Source organism: Mandrillus leucophaeus, unplaced genomic scaffold (genome assembly GCF_000951045.1).
Source record: "Mandrillus leucophaeus isolate KB7577 unplaced genomic scaffold, Mleu.le_1.0 Scaffold534, whole genome shotgun sequence".
Classification (NCBI taxonomy): Eukaryota; Metazoa; Chordata; class Mammalia; order Primates; family Cercopithecidae; genus Mandrillus; species Mandrillus leucophaeus.
In genome coordinates this window covers 1,345,189-1,364,419 of record NW_012105742.1, presented here as the reverse complement: position 1 = coordinate 1,364,419, position 19,231 = coordinate 1,345,189, and the positions used below count along the sequence as shown (strand labels likewise).

At 42.0% G+C, this 19,231-nt stretch overlaps 1 protein-coding gene across 4 annotated transcripts in view; it reads left to right on the top strand.

Moving 5' to 3' along the window:
* CTNNA1 (catenin (cadherin-associated protein), alpha 1, 102kDa) overlaps nt 1-19,231 on the top strand; it is a 150,934-nt gene that overhangs the window by 106,890 nt on the left and 24,813 nt on the right. For all 4 annotated transcript variants that reach the window (XM_011997243.1, XM_011997244.1, XM_011997242.1 and 1 more), the window contains one exon: nt 13,912-14,004. In XM_011997243.1, the coding sequence (XP_011852633.1) occupies nt 13,912-14,004 (93 nt within the window). The remainder of the gene's footprint in view (nt 1-13,911; nt 14,005-19,231) is intronic.

Sequence of the window (19,231 nt, the reverse complement as noted above, 5' to 3'; positions counted from 1 at the left end):
TCAGATGTGTTTGGGTTGAGTGCTCCTCCTAAAATACGGCAATACAGTTCTGATGCTAATCACCAGAAGTTAGTGCAGACCCCGTAGGTTAAGGGCATGGTCCCCAATAAGGTTGCCCTCACTTCACATGCCAGCTGCAAGTTCTGGGGTCCCCAGGCCACCTGTACTTCTGACCAGCCAGGTACCAATCTAAGGGGTTCCTATGACCCACCTCAGGTTCAGTAATTCACTAGAGTAACTCGTAGAATATTTTATTATACAGGATACTAATCAGGACCAGCCAGATGAAGAGACACATAGGATGGAGTCTGGGAAGATCTCAAATATAGAGCTTCTGTGCCTCTCCCAATGAAATCAAGGTGCATCATCCTCTTGCCACATTGGTGTTTTCACCAACCAGAAGCTCCACTGAGTTTCAGTGTTCAGAGTTTTTATTGGGGTTTCATTGTGTAGGCATGATGATCCAATGATAATATAGTTGAACTCAGTCTCCAGTCCCCTTCCCTCAAAGCCCCAGTCCTCTAATCACATGGTTGACCCCCTATCCTGAGGAATCTCCTTAGCATAAACTATCAGGGCTTGCCATGCATTAATAACATTCTTCATTACTACTGAAATTTCAAAGATACAGAGGTTTCCTCCCAGAAATGGAGGACAAAGACCAGACAAATTATATAATACCTCCCCATCTTAAAGGTATGTGGAATGCATGATTTTTAGGTAGCTTGATTACACAGGCCACCTTAGCATGCTGCAAAGTCATAAACACCACCTAGAAGAGGTAAGGCAGGGCAGGTTTGTTTCAATCCTTTTTATGGTCATTACCCAGTGATTTACCACTTGTCTTACTGGGTGCTCTTTGCTTTGAGCTTTCCTTTTCCCTGGAGATTGTCTTTTCTGAGTCAAGTTTTTTCGTCTCTGCAGGGAATCTGATTCCATCTCTGCACCAAAGTGAGTGGTCCTTTCTCACAGAATCATAGGTTCTTAGTATGGTGTGTAAATCCCTTTCACTTGTAATCTTTATTGTCATGTAGTCTTTCTTGGATCCTTCAGCAGTGGTAAACTCTCCCTCCAGAGACAGCATATTTAACTGGTAGATTATCTGGCTGTTAGGAGAGGGGAGTCACAATCTCCTTTTTTTTGGAGCCCCTCCTGTCCATATTCTTGCTGATTACACATATGTGAATTAGAGGTACTTTAAACATAAGATAAATGGCCTGGCACGGTGGCAGGATCATGCCTGTAATCGTCGCACTTTGAGAGGCTGAGGTGGGCAGATCACTTGAGGTCAGGAGTTCGAGGCCAGCCTGGCCAACATGGTGAGACCCCATCTCTGCCAAAAATACAAAAATTAGCTGGGCTTGGTGGCGGGTGCCTGTAATCCCAGCTACTCAGGAGGCAAGGCAGGATAATTGCTGGAACCCAGGAGGTGGAGGTTGCAGTCAACCGAGGTTGTGCCACTGCACTGGGCAAGAGTGAGACTCCATCTCAAAAAAAATAAATAAAATAACAACCACAAAAACAAAAAATCATAAGATACATACGTGAAGGGAAGGGAAAGTAAATCTTGGGACCCCCAAATCACTAAGCTAAAGGGAAAAGTCAATCTGGGAACTGCTTAAGGCAAACCTGCCTCCCATTTGCAAAGTCATTTCTCTGCTCGTGGGGATAAATGCATATCTGATTGATTGCTTCCTTTGGAAAGGGAATCAGAAACTCAAAAGAATGAAACTGTTTGTCTCTTATCTACCTATGACCTGGAAGCCCCTTCCGTACATCAAGTTGTCCAGTCTTTTAGACAGAACCAGTGTATATCTTACATATATTGATTGATGTCTCATGATTCCCTAAAATGTATAAAACCAATCTGTGCCCCAAGCACCTTGGGTACAGGACTTCCTGAGGCTGTGTCACAGGCGCATCCTTAACCTTGGCAAAGTAAACTTTCTAAATTGAGACCTATCTCAGATATTTTGGGTTGACACATACTTACATATTTTCAAGATGTGGTATAGAAAAAGAATATTAAATATGGAAAAAGAATATTAAATAGCTTATTTTTTTTTGTTTTTTTTTTTTTGTTGTTGTTGTTGTTTTGTTGTTGTTGTTGTTTTTGAGACAGAGTCTTGCTCTGTCACCCAGGCTGGAGTGCAATGACGTGATCTCGGCTCATTGCAACCTCCGCCTCCCGCCTCCTGGTTTCCAGCGATTCTCTGCCTCAGCCTCTCAAGTTGCTAGGATTTACAGGTGCCTGCCATCATGCCTGGCTGTTTTTGTATTTTTAGAAGAGACAGGGTTTCAGCATGTTGACCAGGCTGGTCTTGAACTCCCAATCTCGATCAAGTGATTCGTCCTCCCAGAATGCTGGGATTACAGGCGTGAGCCACTGTGCCCAGCCCAGTAATAATTTTTTTTATATTGATTGTATGTTGAAATAATTTTTGGTACCTTTTTGCTTTTTTAATGTGCCTACTAAAAAATTTAAAAATTCAGGCCAAGCGCGGTGGCTCAAGCCTGTAATCCCAGCACTTTGGGAGGCTGAGGCAGGCAGATTGCCTGAGGTCAGGAGTTCGAGACCAGCCTTGCCAACATGGTGAAACCATCTCTACTAAGAATACAAAAATTAGCCGGGTGAGGTGTCAGATGCCTGTAATCCCAGCTACTTGGGAGGCTGAGGCAAGAGAATCACTTGAACCCGGTAGGCAGAGGTTGCAGTGAACAGAGATCGCACCGCTGCACTCTAGTCTGGGCGACAGAGAGAGACTCTGTCTCAAAATAAATAAATAAAATAAAAATTAAAAATTCTTCTGTGGCTCTTATACTTTTGTTGATCCAGATAATTTCCCTGAGCCTTTCAGAGGCTCATTTTGTCCCAGCTCTCCTCTGAATGCCCTTCACTCAAGGCCAGCCCTCATGGAACACCTGCTCCAGGGTCTGGGGATGAGCGTAGAGCAGTGGAGGCTGTCGTCATTCTGGAAGGAGACTGCCCAGTGTATCCCAGGAGTCCTTCAGCCTTTTGGGCAGCAGCCTCACTCTGTGATGCCCATTGAGCTCACAGTTGGTCAGAGTCCCTAGGCTTTCCCTACATAGGTGCTGCTGCTCAGTGTCATCATGTTCGTTCCTATCAGTGTGGATGCGGGTAGGTGTTTGACTCTATGTATGGTTTTGAAACTCACCTAGTATATCACCTTCTTATATTCCATCTCATGTTCTATCCTATCAGGATTGCTGCTGCATTGTTCTACATATTATTGGCTGCCCCCTTCCATTTGTGTCCTTTCTTTAAAATAAAAAAATATATATATATATCCTTTCTCCTTTTATCCAACCTGATGTTTTATCTATCTATTTATTTATTTATTTATGAGACGGAGTCTCTCTCTGTCACCCAGGCTGGAGTGCAGTGGTGCAATCTTGGCTCACTGCAACCTCCACCTCCCAGATTCAAGTGATTCTCCTGCCTCAGCCTCCTGAGTAGCTGGTATTACAGACACGTGCCACCACGCCCACCTAATTTTTGTGTTTTTAGTAGAGATGGGGTTTCAACATGTTGGTCAGGCAGGTCTCGAATACCTGCCCACCTCAGCCTCCCAAAGTGCTGAGATTACAGGCGTGAGCCACCGCGCCTGGCCTATATTTTTTTGTTTGTTTTTTGAGACAGAGTCTTCTTCTGTCACCTAGGCTGGAGTGCAGTGGCGTGATCTCTGCTCACTGCAGCTTCCGCCTCACGGTTCCAGCGATTCTCCCTGCCTCAGCCTCCCAAGTAACTGGGATTACAGGCGCCCACCACCCTGCCTGGCTAATTTTTGTAGTTTTTTAGTAGAGATGGGGTTTTGCCATGTTGGCCAGGCTGGTCTCAAAACTCCTGACCTCAGGTGATCCACCTGCCTCAGCCTCCCAGAGTGCTAGGATTACAGGTGTGAGCCACCACGCCTGGCCTCTGATGTTTTAAAAATGCTGCCTAAGATTAGGCTTAAGATAGCGCCTTTACTTTTCTTTTTTTCCTTTTTTTTTTGAGACAAGAAGTCACTTTGTCACCCAGGCTGGTGGGCAATGACATAGTCACAGCTCACTGAAGCCTTGACCTCCCAAACTCAGATGATCCTCCCACCTCAGCCTCCTGAGTAGCTGGGACCACAGGTGCACCACCATGCCTCACTAATTTTTTTCATTTTTTGTAGAGATGGAGTTTCACCATGTTGTGCAGGCTATTCTCAAACTCAAGCGATCCTTCCACCTTGGCCTCCCAAAGTGCTGGGATTACAAGTGTGAGCCACTGTGCCTGGTCTACTTAGTTTCTGTGGCCTCCTCCCTAGTGTGCACTGCCATCTCTCACTGGGCTTCTGTAGCAGCCTCATAATTATTATTATTATTATTTTCTTGCACTAACCCTGTCCCTCCCCTGACCCACTCATCCTGTGGCTTCTAGGTAAGCCTGGGATAATATTTAAAAATCCAGATTCTCAACCATGGCCTATAAGTTTCCCTGCCTACAACTGTCTTCAGTCCTGTGTCTTCCTTGCTGAATGACTTCTGCCATAGTTGAGCAGTTTTCATCTTTGACCATACCTAAACATGTCACCACCTTTGCCCTCTACCCACGTGTCACTTCTGCAGAAAAACTTTCCTGGAACCCTCATTCCCTACATTTCATCCTCTAGCAGTGATTTCTTCATTCTGTCACTAGTTTTACATCCTTTGTAGTGCCTCTTACTATCTGAAACTATTGGATTTGTTTATTTTCTTATTTGTCTGGCCCCACCCCATACACCAAAAAGAATGTAAGTTGTCTGAGGACATGGGCCAAGAATACTACCTAGAACATAGTAGGTGCTCAACAACTACTAGATGAGGGAACCTATTGGTTCTCAAAGTTAATAAACATTAGAGTTGCCCAGGGGCCCAACATTCAGATTCCTGGGCTACCACCCAGCCCCCTCCCCGAGATTCTGATTCAGTGGACTGAAGACTGTACTTTAGAAATGCAGAGCTCTACATTATGACTGATCGTCAGTGTTAGTGGGCTTTGTCTTATTCTGAAGTATCTGTAACATTTGCACAAAAGAGCATCCTAATGCATCTTGCATATACACAGTGCACACAAGAGGAATGAACTGGGAAAACTTGTGGGATGTGGAGATGATGGGAAAAATTTGGAGATTTTTTTTTGAAAAGGTTAACTGACATTGATTTGAGCAGTTTTTTGGGGGGATGGGAGTGGCTAGAATGAAGCTTTCGAAAACCTGTAGCAAACTTCCTGTATTTGAGGGAGAAGAAAATTGTAACAAAATTCTTATAACAAGTATTTATAGATTTCTTAGTATGTCCTGGTCACAGTTTTGGACATTAGGAATATAGTAGCGAATACAACAAAAATCCCCACTCACACAAAGATTATCTTGTACTAAATATGTATTTTATATAGTGTATATATTTTTTACAATATAGTAGAAATTGTACTGAGGTGATATGTGAAAGTTGTCCATTTTATCAGCGTTTGAAATGGAAGTTGAACAAAAGCTGTTTCAGTAGCATGTTAATACATGACCAAAACAAATTTGGGCCAGATGTGTTGACTCTTGCTAACTTGGTTTTTGGAAATTTTATCTATTGCTTTAATAGAAATACTTTTCTCTTAGACCTAATAAAATAGCATAAAAAGGTTATGCTTTAATTTGGAGTTTCACATAAAGTTGCTTCGAATATATGAATAGTTCCTGAGTAGTAGTAGGGCTATCACCCACTCAGAAGTGGAAGTGTTTTATGATGCCTTGTATGCATATCACACTATGGAAATAGAACATTCGTTTCAAGAATAAAAACCATATATTGACTATTGAGGTTTTATCAACAGAAGTAAATTCCTCTAGTCCCCCTGTGTATACACAGTGTCAGGGAGTCTGTGTGGTGCTGGCTGCCTGTTGGATCTTTATTATTTTTTGAGATGTGGTTCTTGCTTTTTTGCCCTTGCTGGTCTCGAACTCCTGGCCTCAAGATATCCTCCCTCCTCAGCCTCCCAAGTAGCTAGGACTACAGGCGCACATTACTGTGCCCATTTCTGGGTCCTTATTTTAATAAGAATCTTTCATGATTTCACTTAAAAGCAAACAGCAGAATATTCGCCATGAGACCTCTCTTAACTTATTTTCTGAGGGTCTGGCTGGGACCTGTGACTGCCTCATCATACTGCACTTGTCAATGGAATCTGGTAACTCCCTGCGTGGTGTTGAAGCCACTTCTCTTATGTGATGGGTGCATAGATGTTGTGTATCCTCAAGGCCAGTGAGTAGGGGGAGCAGGAGCCAGAGGGCCAGTATTGGTGGGCTGGATGGCTCTTCCCTTTACCATTTTCTTCTGTTCTGGAGTGTAGCATAGCATTGAGGGCATTTCTTTCATCTGTTTATAAAACGGCATGGCCTTTCAAGGCCGTGGTAAGGATAACACCTTTTATACTCGCCCCTTTCTCCCCTATCAAGTTAATGATTTCTTTATGTTGCTCTTCAATTTAAAGCGTACTGAGGTGAAGAATTTATTTGCTGTCAGAAATATTAACCTTTTTGTCAATAACACAGTATCCATGTGTCCTTTTTAATTGCTTCATTCCTTGCCCTCCTCCTTTGGCTATGAGCAGCTTAAACAGCTAAAGAGCATTGTTTTGCCTTTTATTTTGCTCTCTTCTGAGTACATTTTCAATTTTGTGAATTGAGAGAGTGGCATAGGGAAAATGCCATTAATGAAATCCTATAAAAATGATATATTATTCATGTGATATATACAACTGATTGTGTTTCATCTTTTCCCCATTGCTACCAGTAACTTCAGTCCAAAATCCTTTCCCCTCAGCTCCAGACCTTGTATTAAAATGTGGCTGTTATTATAATGAATTTGCTACAATAAGATTCCATTCCATGGATTACCTTGTGAATTAAGAACCAAAAAGTGAATGTAACTGGCATGCTTTTGAGCTGTTACCTATCCCTCTACCCCCACTGCCCAACACACACAGTATTTCCCATTATCTGGAACTTCATAGAGTATGGCTTTATTGGTTTGAAATGTATATTTTAACTACAAATTGAATGATCTGCATTATACCTTTTATTCCATAGTATGCTGATAATGTGTGGTAAAGTGGCCTTGAAAAAGTCTCTGTAAGGAGCATTTGAATTAAACACTGATCTTACATGACTACCTGTGACATCTTGGGTATTTTCTCAGTGCTTCTATCTGATACTGTAGGCTGATATTCTGGTAAAAAGTAAATTTTAAATGAAGCTTCAGTTTTCTCAGATTATGGAATGTTTTCATGAGAGAAGTTAGATGTCCTTGGGGAGAATGCTGACCTTGGATTCCAGAAGAATTCTAAGCATGCTAGCTTGATTTTTCTCATATTTTCAAAGGTTTGTAAGTTCAGACCCTTACTTTTGTTTGAGACAAAATTGTCTTACATGTACTATTTTTAACACTTTAACCAAAAATAAGCTTTTTGGGCTGAATTTAACTACCTCGTCAAATTCTGGGATGATCAAGCAAAGGCAGTTGGATGAACCTTCTTCTCAAGGGGCATTAGGATTCTTCTTTTTTCTTGGAACATTGATAGGCATGACTAAAGCAGCACTCTGCCCAACCTTTGCTCTTGATGCAGTTTGGATACAGCTTTTGATACAGTTTGGGTATCTGTCCCTGCCCAAATCTCATGTTGAATTGTAATCTCCAGGGACCTGGTGGGAGGTGTTTGCATCTGTCATAGCTGGTGACAGTGAGTTTTTCTTACAAGATCTGGTCATTTAAAATTGTGCGGCACCTTCCTCCCCAACCCCCCAACCCCTTCTTTCACTCTTCGTCTTACCATATGATACGTCTGCTCCTGCCTTTGCCTTGCACCGTGATTGGAAACTTCCTGAGGTCTCCTCAGAAGCAGGTGCTACTGTGCTTTCTGTACAGCCTGCAGAACTGTGAGCCAATTAAACCTCTTTTCTTATAAATTACCCAATCCCAGGTATTTCTTTATAGCAATGCAAGAATGGCCTAATATAGCCTTCTTGTTTTCTCATCAGTAGAGCTGATGGCTTAATGTTCAGACAGTACCTTTTCTAGCTTTACTTATAAATTATTCACACAGTTAGGTAGACTAGAAGTAGAGAACACTAAAAGTGGTTCATATAATACCATGTGAATGGAAATGATTACAAGATCATCTGAGTGGTGATCTGCACCACTGCACTCCAGCCTGTGTGACAGAATGAGACCCTGTCTCCAAAAAAAAAAAAATTGTTATCCTAAGGCTTTACTACGACATGTCTAGTGTGGATTTCTTTTTATTTGCCCCATTTGGAATTTGTCTTCCCAAGTCTGAAAATAATATTTCATCCCTTCTGAAAAACATTCAGCCATTATCTCTTTCAGCATTGTCTTTCCCATCATTCTCTCTGTTCTTTCTTTGAAATTCTGGGTAAATAGTAGACTGTCTCAGTTTATCTTGCATATCTCTTAAATTCTTTTGTGGTTTTCACCTTTTCCATAAGATGAAAATATCTTGGTTTTTCTAAAGAATTTCTTCATTTTGACTTTCTAGGTTACTAATTCTCTTTTCAGTAGAGTTTAAGTCAATATTATTTTAAATTTCTAGAAGTGGTAGAAATTACTGCTTTTTTCTTGAACTTCTGTTTTGATCCTTTTCAAATCTGACTAATTATTTTTGAGTGTCTTTTTCCTTATCTGTACTCTTCTGTTAACATAAATATATTTTTAATATTGCATTTTCGATCATTTGAGTATATGCGTTATTATGGATCTGATTACACAGGCGGTGGTTTTGCTTATTCTTGCCCAAGATGGCTCATTTCCTTGTGTACATTCTGTGTTTGTTTTTTGTTTTTGTTTTTTTTTAATTTGTGAGTTCACATTCCTGGAGTTTTGTTGTGGGAATTCTTTGAGGCCTGTGCTTAGCTTACCTTCCATGAGGTAAAATTTTCATTTATATTTGCTTCTGCTGTCTGCTTAGAGGTACTACTAATTCATAACCTCTTAAATGTAAAAGTTTTCTGAACCATATACGTAACATAATTTCTATACCTAAACCCCTGCGGAGGGCCAGCTTTTGATTAGAGTTTGGAGTGGGGTATAGGGGCTTTTTCTTCTTTTCCTCCCTAAGCAAATGCTTAGACTGACAAATACCCTACTCTTTCCATGGTGACTTTCTTGATCACTCTTAGGGTTGATCACTTACTAGGGTTGTTGCCTTTTGCCTGTTCCAGCTCTGTGCAGTCTCTGATCTGAGTTATCTACCTTGAGAGGACCCTGGCCTTGGCCCATTAAAACCCAAGTTCTCATCATGAAATGGTACCTTCCTATAAAACCCCCCACCCACCAACCAGAGGAAACACTGTTTTGGGTGATTTCTTACTTCTCTGAAGTTCTCCTTTCTCTTTTCTAGCCTCTGAGAATTTCTCTTAATTTCTCACCTGCTTAGCTCTGCATTAAAAATTGAAAAAGCATTATTAAAGCATAATCTACATACCATAAAATTACTCATTTTCAGTGTACAATTCAGATTTTGTTAAGTTTACAGAACTGTGCAACCATCACCCCACAATCTAGTTGTAGAATTTTTCTATTATCTGTGCATACTTCATTTTTCAGGATTGTAAGATATCTTGTTTCTCCTGATAAGATCACCAACACCTTTAACATCTTTCCCTGGAAATTGGAAAGGTGGGGGCTTATCATCATTTCCCCTGTGGGTTTGGAAGTAGTTGTTAAAAACTTATTGAGTGCCTCTGAAATGTTATGACCTGCATTTGGGACTTTTACTTTATGTACGACAAGTTTGTAAGAGTTGAGTTTTTGATTTTTTTGTTATTTTTGACTTTCAGGCATTCAGACCATTTTAAAGAAGAAAACTTGGGTGCTAGCTTGGCCCAGGGGAAGAGATGTATGTTTTGAGCTCTGTTCCTTTGGGCTGCTGCTGCATTGGTGGGTCATTATGTAGACTTAAAAGCTCCCTGTCCCACATCTCTTCTCACTTGCTTATTCCTACAACAGGTATAAGCTGTTATATGAGTCGGTCATTAATTTATTATCTAGAACAAAAAGAAATCTTATCTTGTCTTCCTACAAACATTCCAGGATAAGAGGAACTCAGCCAAATAGGAACCCAGGAGCAGTTACTGAAGGAAGTGGGAAACAACTGTGTTGGACTTCAGTAAATCATAAATCTGTGTGTAATAGAGAAAAATAGTCATCATGGTTACAGAAGGAGCAAGATTGAAATAAAGTCATAATGGGATTTTTTCCTAAATGAAACTTCATTTAACAAATTTTATGTAAGTAAAGATCATCCATTGTGGAGTAAAGGTAGAGCCTTCCTAAAAGACTGAAAAAGTTGTCTGTCATGTACAGATGTCTAATCTGTTGATCTGACACAGCGGGGCTGTGAGTCATTTCCTCAACAGCTCAGATTTGAGCTTGGGTTTTCCTGAAACCAGCAAAACCCAAGGCCGATTGTTCGCATGTTTTCTGAAACCTGCTCTTCTGCAAGGTCCAAACTTCCACACAGTAGGCATAGATGGTATGAAAGAGGGCTACCTGATCTCAAATAAGTGGTTGTGGTGTCAGTCTTAGCCTACCTCTTCGAATAGTTGGAATCAGAGACATTTTAGTTGCTAATACAAGTAACTGTGGTAGCAAAGATAATAATTTATTTTCCTAACAAATCCAGAGATACTTCTCACTGTTCTACAAAGTCTTGGCTCTGCTGTGTTCTCTGTGGAAGTTAACTGCTCCAAGTGTTTTCCTTTCCTTTTCTTTTTATTTATTTATTTTTTTGAGACAGAGTCTCACTCTGTTGTCCAGACTGGAGTGCAGTGGCGCCATCTCATCTCACTTCAACCTCCGCCTCCCGGGTTCAAGCAATTCTCATGCCTCAGCCTCCCAAGTAGCTGGAATTACAGGTGCACGCCACCAGGCTGGGCCAATTTTTGTATTTTTAGTAGAGGCATGGTTTCACTATGTGGCCAGGGCCTGGTATTACAAGCATGAGCCACCACACCTGGCCTCTTTCTTTTTTTGGGACAGGGTCTTGCAGTCATGGCTTGCCGCAGCTTGAACCTTCTGGGCTCAAGCTATTCTCCCAACTCAGCCTTCCAATTAGCTGGGACTATAGGTGCGTGCCACCACACCCAGCCAACTAAAAATTTTTTAATGTATAGAGATAGGGTCTTGCTATGTAGCCCAGACTGGTCACAAACTCCTAGCCTCAAGTGATCCTCTTACCTTGGACTGTGAGCCACTGCACCCAGCTCAGAGTGTTTCTCATTCTAACCTCAGGATCTTCTTTAGTTTCATTGTTAATTGTTACCTCATTCTAGAGCCCCAGATTTTCCACAGAGGCATTTACGAAGCTCCTCTCCTCGCCCTCTCCTTTCATTGTAGTCAGGCCTGACACTAGTATGTGAGGTTAGCCTCTCAGAGAGCTGTGGTCATGATGTTGCATTTGCACATTTGTCATTGTTAGGAGTGAGTAGCCCTGTCCCTGGGGGGTGAATTGAAGCTCATTCATCTGGAGAAGACTGTTAGTGACAGGCACTCCTTCCTCCTCCCAGGCCTCCTGAAATAGGCAGTGTGCTCTTATAGAACATTACTGCTTCAACAGTACACCAGAAATATTTTAAAGTAATGTTTTAAAATAAAGAACAAGTCTTCCATAACCTTTGTTTTGTTAGTGTTTGTAATCATGAAACAGAAAAGATGGTTTAAATAAATCAGCCATTTCAGCCTTAGCCACACACTACCCTCATGTGTCTGATGTAGAGAGTACTTATATAATCTTTTGCTTCTTTTTTAAAATCTTTTGCTCTTAATTTAAATATTTTTCTGAGTTTTAAGGATTCATAAGATTGAGAATATAGATTGAAATAAGATTGTGCTGGTAGTGACTGTCCTGGATCCAACATTCAACTGGCCTCCCAAATGATGGGAATAGGCAGGGTGCTGGGCACCTCACCAGGGATCTTTGTTAGTCCTAAAATGCTAATTTTTTCAGTGATCATCATCAGATTTTATGTTTGTTGTTCCAAATGTCTTAAGGCAGTGAAGCAATAGAAGTTGTAGATTACTCTTCATGAACACATCTAATTCAAGCTTTCTCCTTCAGTGAATATTTGTTTCTTTTTTTTTTTTTTGAGACGGAGTCTCACTCTGTCGCCCAGGCTGGAGTGCAGTGGCCGGATCTCAGCTCACTGCAAGCTCCGCCTCCCGGGTTCAGGCCATTCTCCTGCCTCAGTCTCCCGAGCAACTGGGACTACAGGCACCCGCCACCTCGCCTGGCTAGTTTTTTGTATTTTTTAGTAGAGACGAGGTTTCACCATGTTAGCCAGGATGGTCTCGATCTCCTGACCTCATGATCCGCCCGTCTTGGCCTCCCAAAGTGCTGGGATTGCAGGCTTGAGCCACCGCGCCCTGCCAGTTTCCTTTTTTTTTAAGTCATATATTTTACAAAATTTATCTTAGGTCGTATTTTGCAGTGATTTTTTAAGCAAACAAATAGAAATCCCCAGTCATCTCTGTAGATCGTCATCCTGAAAAGAAATGTCTCTTTGCTTGGGTCCGGGTGACAGAGAAGGTGGAACTGTAAGCGTCAGGGAGTGTAAGTGTTGCTTCTTTATGGGACTTTGAAGGACTCATAAACATCAGAGATCTGACTTTCCAGTTCCCTTACATTTTTATGTTTAAATTGCATGTTAACTTCTTTTGTTTCTCCTTGTGTTTGGGCATTGCAGGATTCTGACAGTTAGCAGTCTTACAGAAAGCTGATAATCCTTAACCTGTGACACAACAAACAACTGCCATAATAGTGTATAATTTTTCTGATGTGTTTATGTGCTTAAATTGGGTGGAGGAGTAAAAATCAAAGGTTATTGCCATTGCCCTTGTTTACTCTAGCATTTAAATTCCCGGAAAGTGCCTCTGATATTCAACTGCCTACGCCTTTATCATTCATAACTCAGTTTACAGCTGGGGTAAAGATGTGTCTCAGTCAGTACCATGTATTCAGTTGGGCCCAGTTATTGCTGATGGAATTGGCAAGCCTGTTCATTTAGAAATATGGATAAGTGATCACAGCCTTAGCAGTCTCTACATAGTAACATTACAGAGCTTCAGCAAAGGAAGTATGATGCAACCTGAAGGATTGTTCCTGGCTACGTGAGCTGTATCATTGAGATGGCTGGACAGGAAGGTAAAGATTTCGGTTCAAATTAAGCCGCATCAGCCAGGAGAGATTCAAGCTGTCAGTGTTTTTGAGAAGCTAGTTGAAGGGCAGTTTTGCTCTTAACTATGAAACATAACCAGTTGCCTTTTCCACTTTTGATCATGATTGCCTTTGGTCCATCTTGATGTTGTCTTCCTGTTATTTTTTTTTATTTGAAAAATTGCCTGATGTTCAAATAAAATTCATCTTGCCTTAAGTTAAGCATCTATTCCCTGTCAAATGAGAATAGCACCTTAGAGTTTTTTATTTCCTTCCTTCAAGAACACTGGAAAACACATTTTTATCTGAGGATAACAACAGTTCTTCCCTGATGCTCTTGATTCCTCAGCTTTTCTACCTTATTTCCCATACTAGAAGAACCTTTTTCTGAAGTTACTGTTCACGCGGGTTAGAGGCCATGCAAAGCCTGTGAGTTACAGGCCCTGGGATCTTTTTGATGTATGTTATGAGTCTGTATAGTTTGCTTTGTGTGGAGTTAAAAATGTATCCTCATCTAAGTAAATAATCAGGCTGTGAGAAGGAAGGCACCCTTGGCCCTCTTGTCATCTGTTCCAGAATGGTCAGAGGTAGGGCCAGGTATGTGTGTTTTCCTTAGTAGTCAAAAGAGAAAAATCTTTAAAGATTATTTTTTATGTTTATAGGTTGCCAACTTGGCCTGTTCCATCTCAAATAATGAAGAAGGTGTAAAGCTTGTTCGAATGTCTGCAAGTCAGTTGGAAGCCCTCTGTCCTCAGGTAAAGTACAGCTGACACTGGTGACAGCATAACCAAATTGAATTTTGATTAGAGTGGAGAGGAGGTTTATTTTGTTAAGTTTTGTTTTGTCTAGGATTTTAGATGGAAGTCTTGGGAACAAATCACTGACACAGAACCCACAGAGTTTAGAATGTTTTTTGTTTAACATTAAGTGACATTTGCATTTGAGATTACATGTTACTCCTTGCCCTTCATTGAAAATGCATAGTGGGCTGGGCACGGTGGCTCACGCCTGTAATCCCAGCACTTTGGGATCCCAAAGTAGGTGGGTCTCTTGAGCCCAGGAGTCTGAGACCAGCCTGGGCAAAATAGCAAAACCCCATCTCTTAAAAAAAAATACATACATACATACATACATACATACAAAAGTTAGCCCGACATGATGGCATGCATCTGTAGTCCCAGCCACTCAGGAGGCTACAGTGGGAGGCTGGCTTAAGCCTGGGAGGTGAAGGTTGCAGTGAGCCGAGATCACGCCACTGCACTCCAGCCTTGGTAACAGAGTGAGACTTTGTCTTGGGGGGTGGGGGAAGGTATGGTGCCCTTCATTGCTGGAAAATATAGGGTGGCAGTGACCACAGTGTCTCTGAGGGTGAGTTTACACCCTCCTTGAGGGAGGGCCATCTGTGACATCTGACCATCCTGGAACCATGAGAGTCACCCCACACTATTTACCTATATTCATTTTAATGGCCAGTATTTCGGTCTTTGTGTTGGAGGAAACCAAATTCACAAGCTAGTGTCTTTATTCTGTAGTGTCATAAAGCAGCCTTACGATGCAGATAGTAACTTAATTTGGCCAGCTTCTGAAGTGAAAGTTCAAGAACTTGTCTCCATTTATAATGGTATATTGGAAGACTGGTGATGAAGCTGCATTACGCATCTGGCGCTCTAGAAAGGCTCTGAAGCATACGTGGCAACGAATGCTTTTTAAGTGCCCAGTGTGTTGCCTGCCTCCTGTGAGGAGAGCTGAGTCCGTTTGTCTGGGCTGACGCTCCTTGTTATTCCAGGGGTTTCTAAGGAGTATAAGTGATGGTTCAGTAGAAGAGGTTGCCTCTCCACTTTCCCATGTATAAATTGCTCATGGCATACTCTGAGGACTTACCTCTCTTTACATGTCCTGCCAGAAGGGAGTGGTCACAAATAGAGTAAGCAGAGGGACTGGAGTAGTGAAATAGAGATCATAGGTATGAAGTTTCTGTGTTATGTCTGCAACAAATTTTAAAATATTCTGTGACCATTATTTGGCTTTTTCATATAAATAATCCCTGACATTCAAGGTAGGCAACCAAAGTAAGTAAAGCTTCTCTTGGTGGTTATTAATCTGGCATTCTCATTGGTACATAGGTTAGCAGGACATTTGTTCTAACACCTAACCATGTGGATTAATTTGCCAATGAGAGTTGCTCTGCCTTAATATTACTGTGGTGGACCCATTGTGAATTCATACCATCTGATGGACATTTTCCCAACGTTAGTCCAGTCTTGAAATCTGCCAGTCGTTGACAGCTGCATAGATATTTGCAATGAATCCAATCACCACATCCAGAAGGATCTTGGATGGCCAAGTTGTATGAGACAGATTTGAATTTGGATTCTTTCTTCAAGTTTGTTTGCCATTTACCCTATCAGCACTTTGTTTTTAATGCCTTTGGTTTTCCATTTGGTCTTGAAATGCTTGAAAAGTGACAATGCTTTCACAAATATGTGGAAACAGATGGTAGCATACACTGATCACACCTACCAAGAGTATTTATATAAATGATCTTAAAACCCAGGGAAAAAATCACATGGAGAGTCTAGTAGATTCTAATGAAAATGATGGTGTGCATAACTTGTGTGGCTAAGCCATGTCACATGGGTTTGAGTTAGCTGTCAGAAAGCATCGTGTCTTCCTCTCCCTTGCAGTTTCATTTTTCCTACTAAAACAGATCTCAAGAAGAATAGGCTTTAGGCAGACGGTGCCCAGACCACACTTGGTACTGGGTATGTGTCCTGAAAAAAACCGTGTTTTTTCAAGTGTGATTATTCTTCAGATTATCACCTGGGCTGGGCTCATTGCTACCCTTGCTCACAAACTGCTATGCACACAGGACTGGGCAGGTTCAGTAATGGCAAATAAAGTAGGTGTTTACAGACCTGGTCACAGCAAACTGGGCATCATGTGCTTGAATTTCAGTAGGCAGCTTTGACTCCACCCCAGCCCCATTATTGCCGGATCCTTTCCTCCTCCTCCTTGTTTCTTCTTTCTTCCTTTTTTTTTTTTTTTTAATTGAGATGTAGTCTCACTCTGTCACCCAGGCTAGAGTGCAATAGCATGATCTCTGCTCACTGCAGCCTCTGCCTCCCGGGTTCAAGTGATTCTCCTGCTGCAGCCTTCCAAGTAGCTGGGATTATAGGCATGTGCCACCATGCCCGGCTAATTTTTGTATTTTTGGTAGAGATGGGGTTTCACCATGTTGGCCAGGCTGGTCTCGAACTCCTGGCCTCAAATGATGCCTGCCTCGGCCTCCCAGAGTGCTGGGATTACAGGCCTAAGCCACCATGCCTGGCCCCCTTCATTATTTTAAACAAAAATTCTGCAATTCAGATGTTTTGTCATGTCCCAATTTTAAACAATTGGTGACTAATTTAAAGTTGTTAAAATCTTTGCGGAGGATAACTCAAACTCTTCTATGCGCTGCCTCTGGCCTGCTGTGGCCCATGTGTTTCATGCTAAGAGGATCTCTCCCTCAAGGAAGCGAAGGAGTGTTCCTCGGAGGAAGAGGGCCTTGATTGTGGAGACCTCTGCCTCCTCTCCGGTTTGATGTGGGCAGTGATCACAAGCACCAGAGATCCTGATTTTGAGGTATTCCCTTCCAAGGTCTAGGCAAGTTAATCAACACGTTAGGTAACTAACTAGGGTAGTTAGTTAATTCACTGGGAGCTTAATTTGGTGTTTTAATATGCCGCAGCATGTAGCCAAACATTATTTTAAAGGGTGCGTTTCTTTATAGTAAGGCTACTGTTGACTTTTCTTCACAGTGTGGAAGAGGTGCTCAGTGTTTCCAGGATGTGTTTTAGTGTTTTATGTCTCGTGCCTAGGCTGCTGTACATAGGCAGCACCACAGTTTGGAGTTGGCTCCTGTATGCTATTTTTAGTTTCTGGTGGAGAGAAATGACAGGTGGGACCATTAGAAGAGTTTTCGCCCCCCACCCCACCCCCCCTTTTTTTTTCTTTGAGACAGAGTCTCACTCTGTCACCCAGGCTGGAGTGCAGTGGCACAATCTCGGCTCACTGCAACCTCCGCTTCCAGGGTTCAAACAATACTCCTGTCCCAGCCTCCCAAGTAGCTGGGACTACAGGTGCCTGCTACCACGCCCGACTAATTTTTGTATTTTTAGTAGAGACGGGGTTTCACCTTGTTGGTCAGGCTGGTCTCGAACTCCTGACCTCAGGTGATCCACCTGCCTCGGCCTTCCAAAGTGCTGGGACTACAGGTGTGAGTCACCGTGCCTGGTCTTTCATCCCCATTTTGAAGTTTGTCTTAGGAAAATCCATTCTAAAGTACTCCCTTTTTAGCAGTTGAACAACTTTAACTCGAAATATTTGAGATAGTAAAGTTGAGTTCAGGCTCTGTGCTCACATCTGTGATCCCAGCATTTTCAGAGGTCAAGGTGGGAGGATCATTTGAAGCCAGTATTTGAAGACCAGTCTGGGCAACAGAGCAAGACCCCATCTCCAAAAATAAAAGAAGTGGCTGGGCATGATGGTGTGCACTTGTAGTCCCAGCTACTCAGGAGGCTGAAGCAGGAGGATCGCTTGAGCACAGGAGTTCCAGGCTGCAGTGGGCTGTGGTTACCACTGCACTCCAGCCTGGGTGACAGATTATGACCCCTTCTCTAAATATAAAATCGAGTTGAGGAAGACGTAACCTAAAAGTGGTTGTATTTTATTGGGAGAAGGAACCCACATTTTTTGGCGATTTGTTATCATTAAGAAAAGAGGAGGTAGGTCAGCTCTCTCTCTGCATTGCCTTCTACTTGACGGCTACTGTCTCTCACTCTTTTCTCTGGAAAGGGACCTGCCTCCATCCAAGCAGAGTGCCCCGGCCTCACAGACTTTTACAAGGAAGCAGTTTACAAATTGGTTTGGGAAGGGACCAAAATCTGTACCCTATGTTTTGCTTGTGGATGTGCCCAAGTTTTAGTCTATAGTAGCTGCTTTAAATATTTTAATTTTTAAATTCAAAACCATTTGGTGTGCTGGCCAGGAAGAAAAAACAAAAACACAAAAATCCCAAACCTTGTAAACAGCAGTAGGTTTCTGACATTTTGAATCTTTAAAATCAAAGGAGGGCATTTTGGAGATTATCTCACTCAATATTTTTTCTTAGTTCATTATGCAAGAATGAGCATTACACATACGTATTAACATTAAGTTAATACAAATCTGGCACTTAAATAATTTATAATGCCTGGTTTAATGCATGGCTTTTCTTGGAAATCTACACAACGGATGAATTAAGTATATGAAGCTTCTACTTTTGTCTTTTGTCTGTCTTTTTTTTTTTTTTAAGAGACAAGTTTTCACTCTATTACCCAGGCTAGAGTGCAGTGGGGCCATCATGACTCACCGCAGCCTTGACCTGCTAGGCTTAAGCAGTCTTTGCACCTCAGCCTCTAAGTAGCTGGGACCACAGGTGGACTCCACGACACTTGGCTAATTTTTGAAATTTTTTGTTTGCCCAGGCTGGTCTCAAACTCCTGAGGTCAGGTGATCCTCCCTCCTGAGCCTCCCAAAGTGCTGGGATTACAGCTGTGAGCCACTGTGCCAGGTCTCTTTTTTCTTTTGGTATTTCTCACTCACTAAATTGAGAAGTTACTTCTGAAATTGTTTATTGTTCCTTCTGCCTCCTTAGATTTATCTTCCATATTTCTTTTTCTGTCATTGTGCTTATGGGAACCCTGATCATATTTGTGGCTGACATGCTTGACACGCATCAAATAAGCATAAACCCAGGCTGGCCTGGCCCCTAGCTGGTGGGGAAATACATGGCCCTTAAAGGAGCACCCCATACATACAGGACGGGGCAGACCTGTGGCCTCAGCTGTCACTTAACCTATTATTTCACAATCATGGGACCATCTGTCTTTGAATCACTTCACTTTTCCACTTTGGTATTCTCTAATCTGGTTTTTTACAAAGCAGTTTCACAGAGAGCTT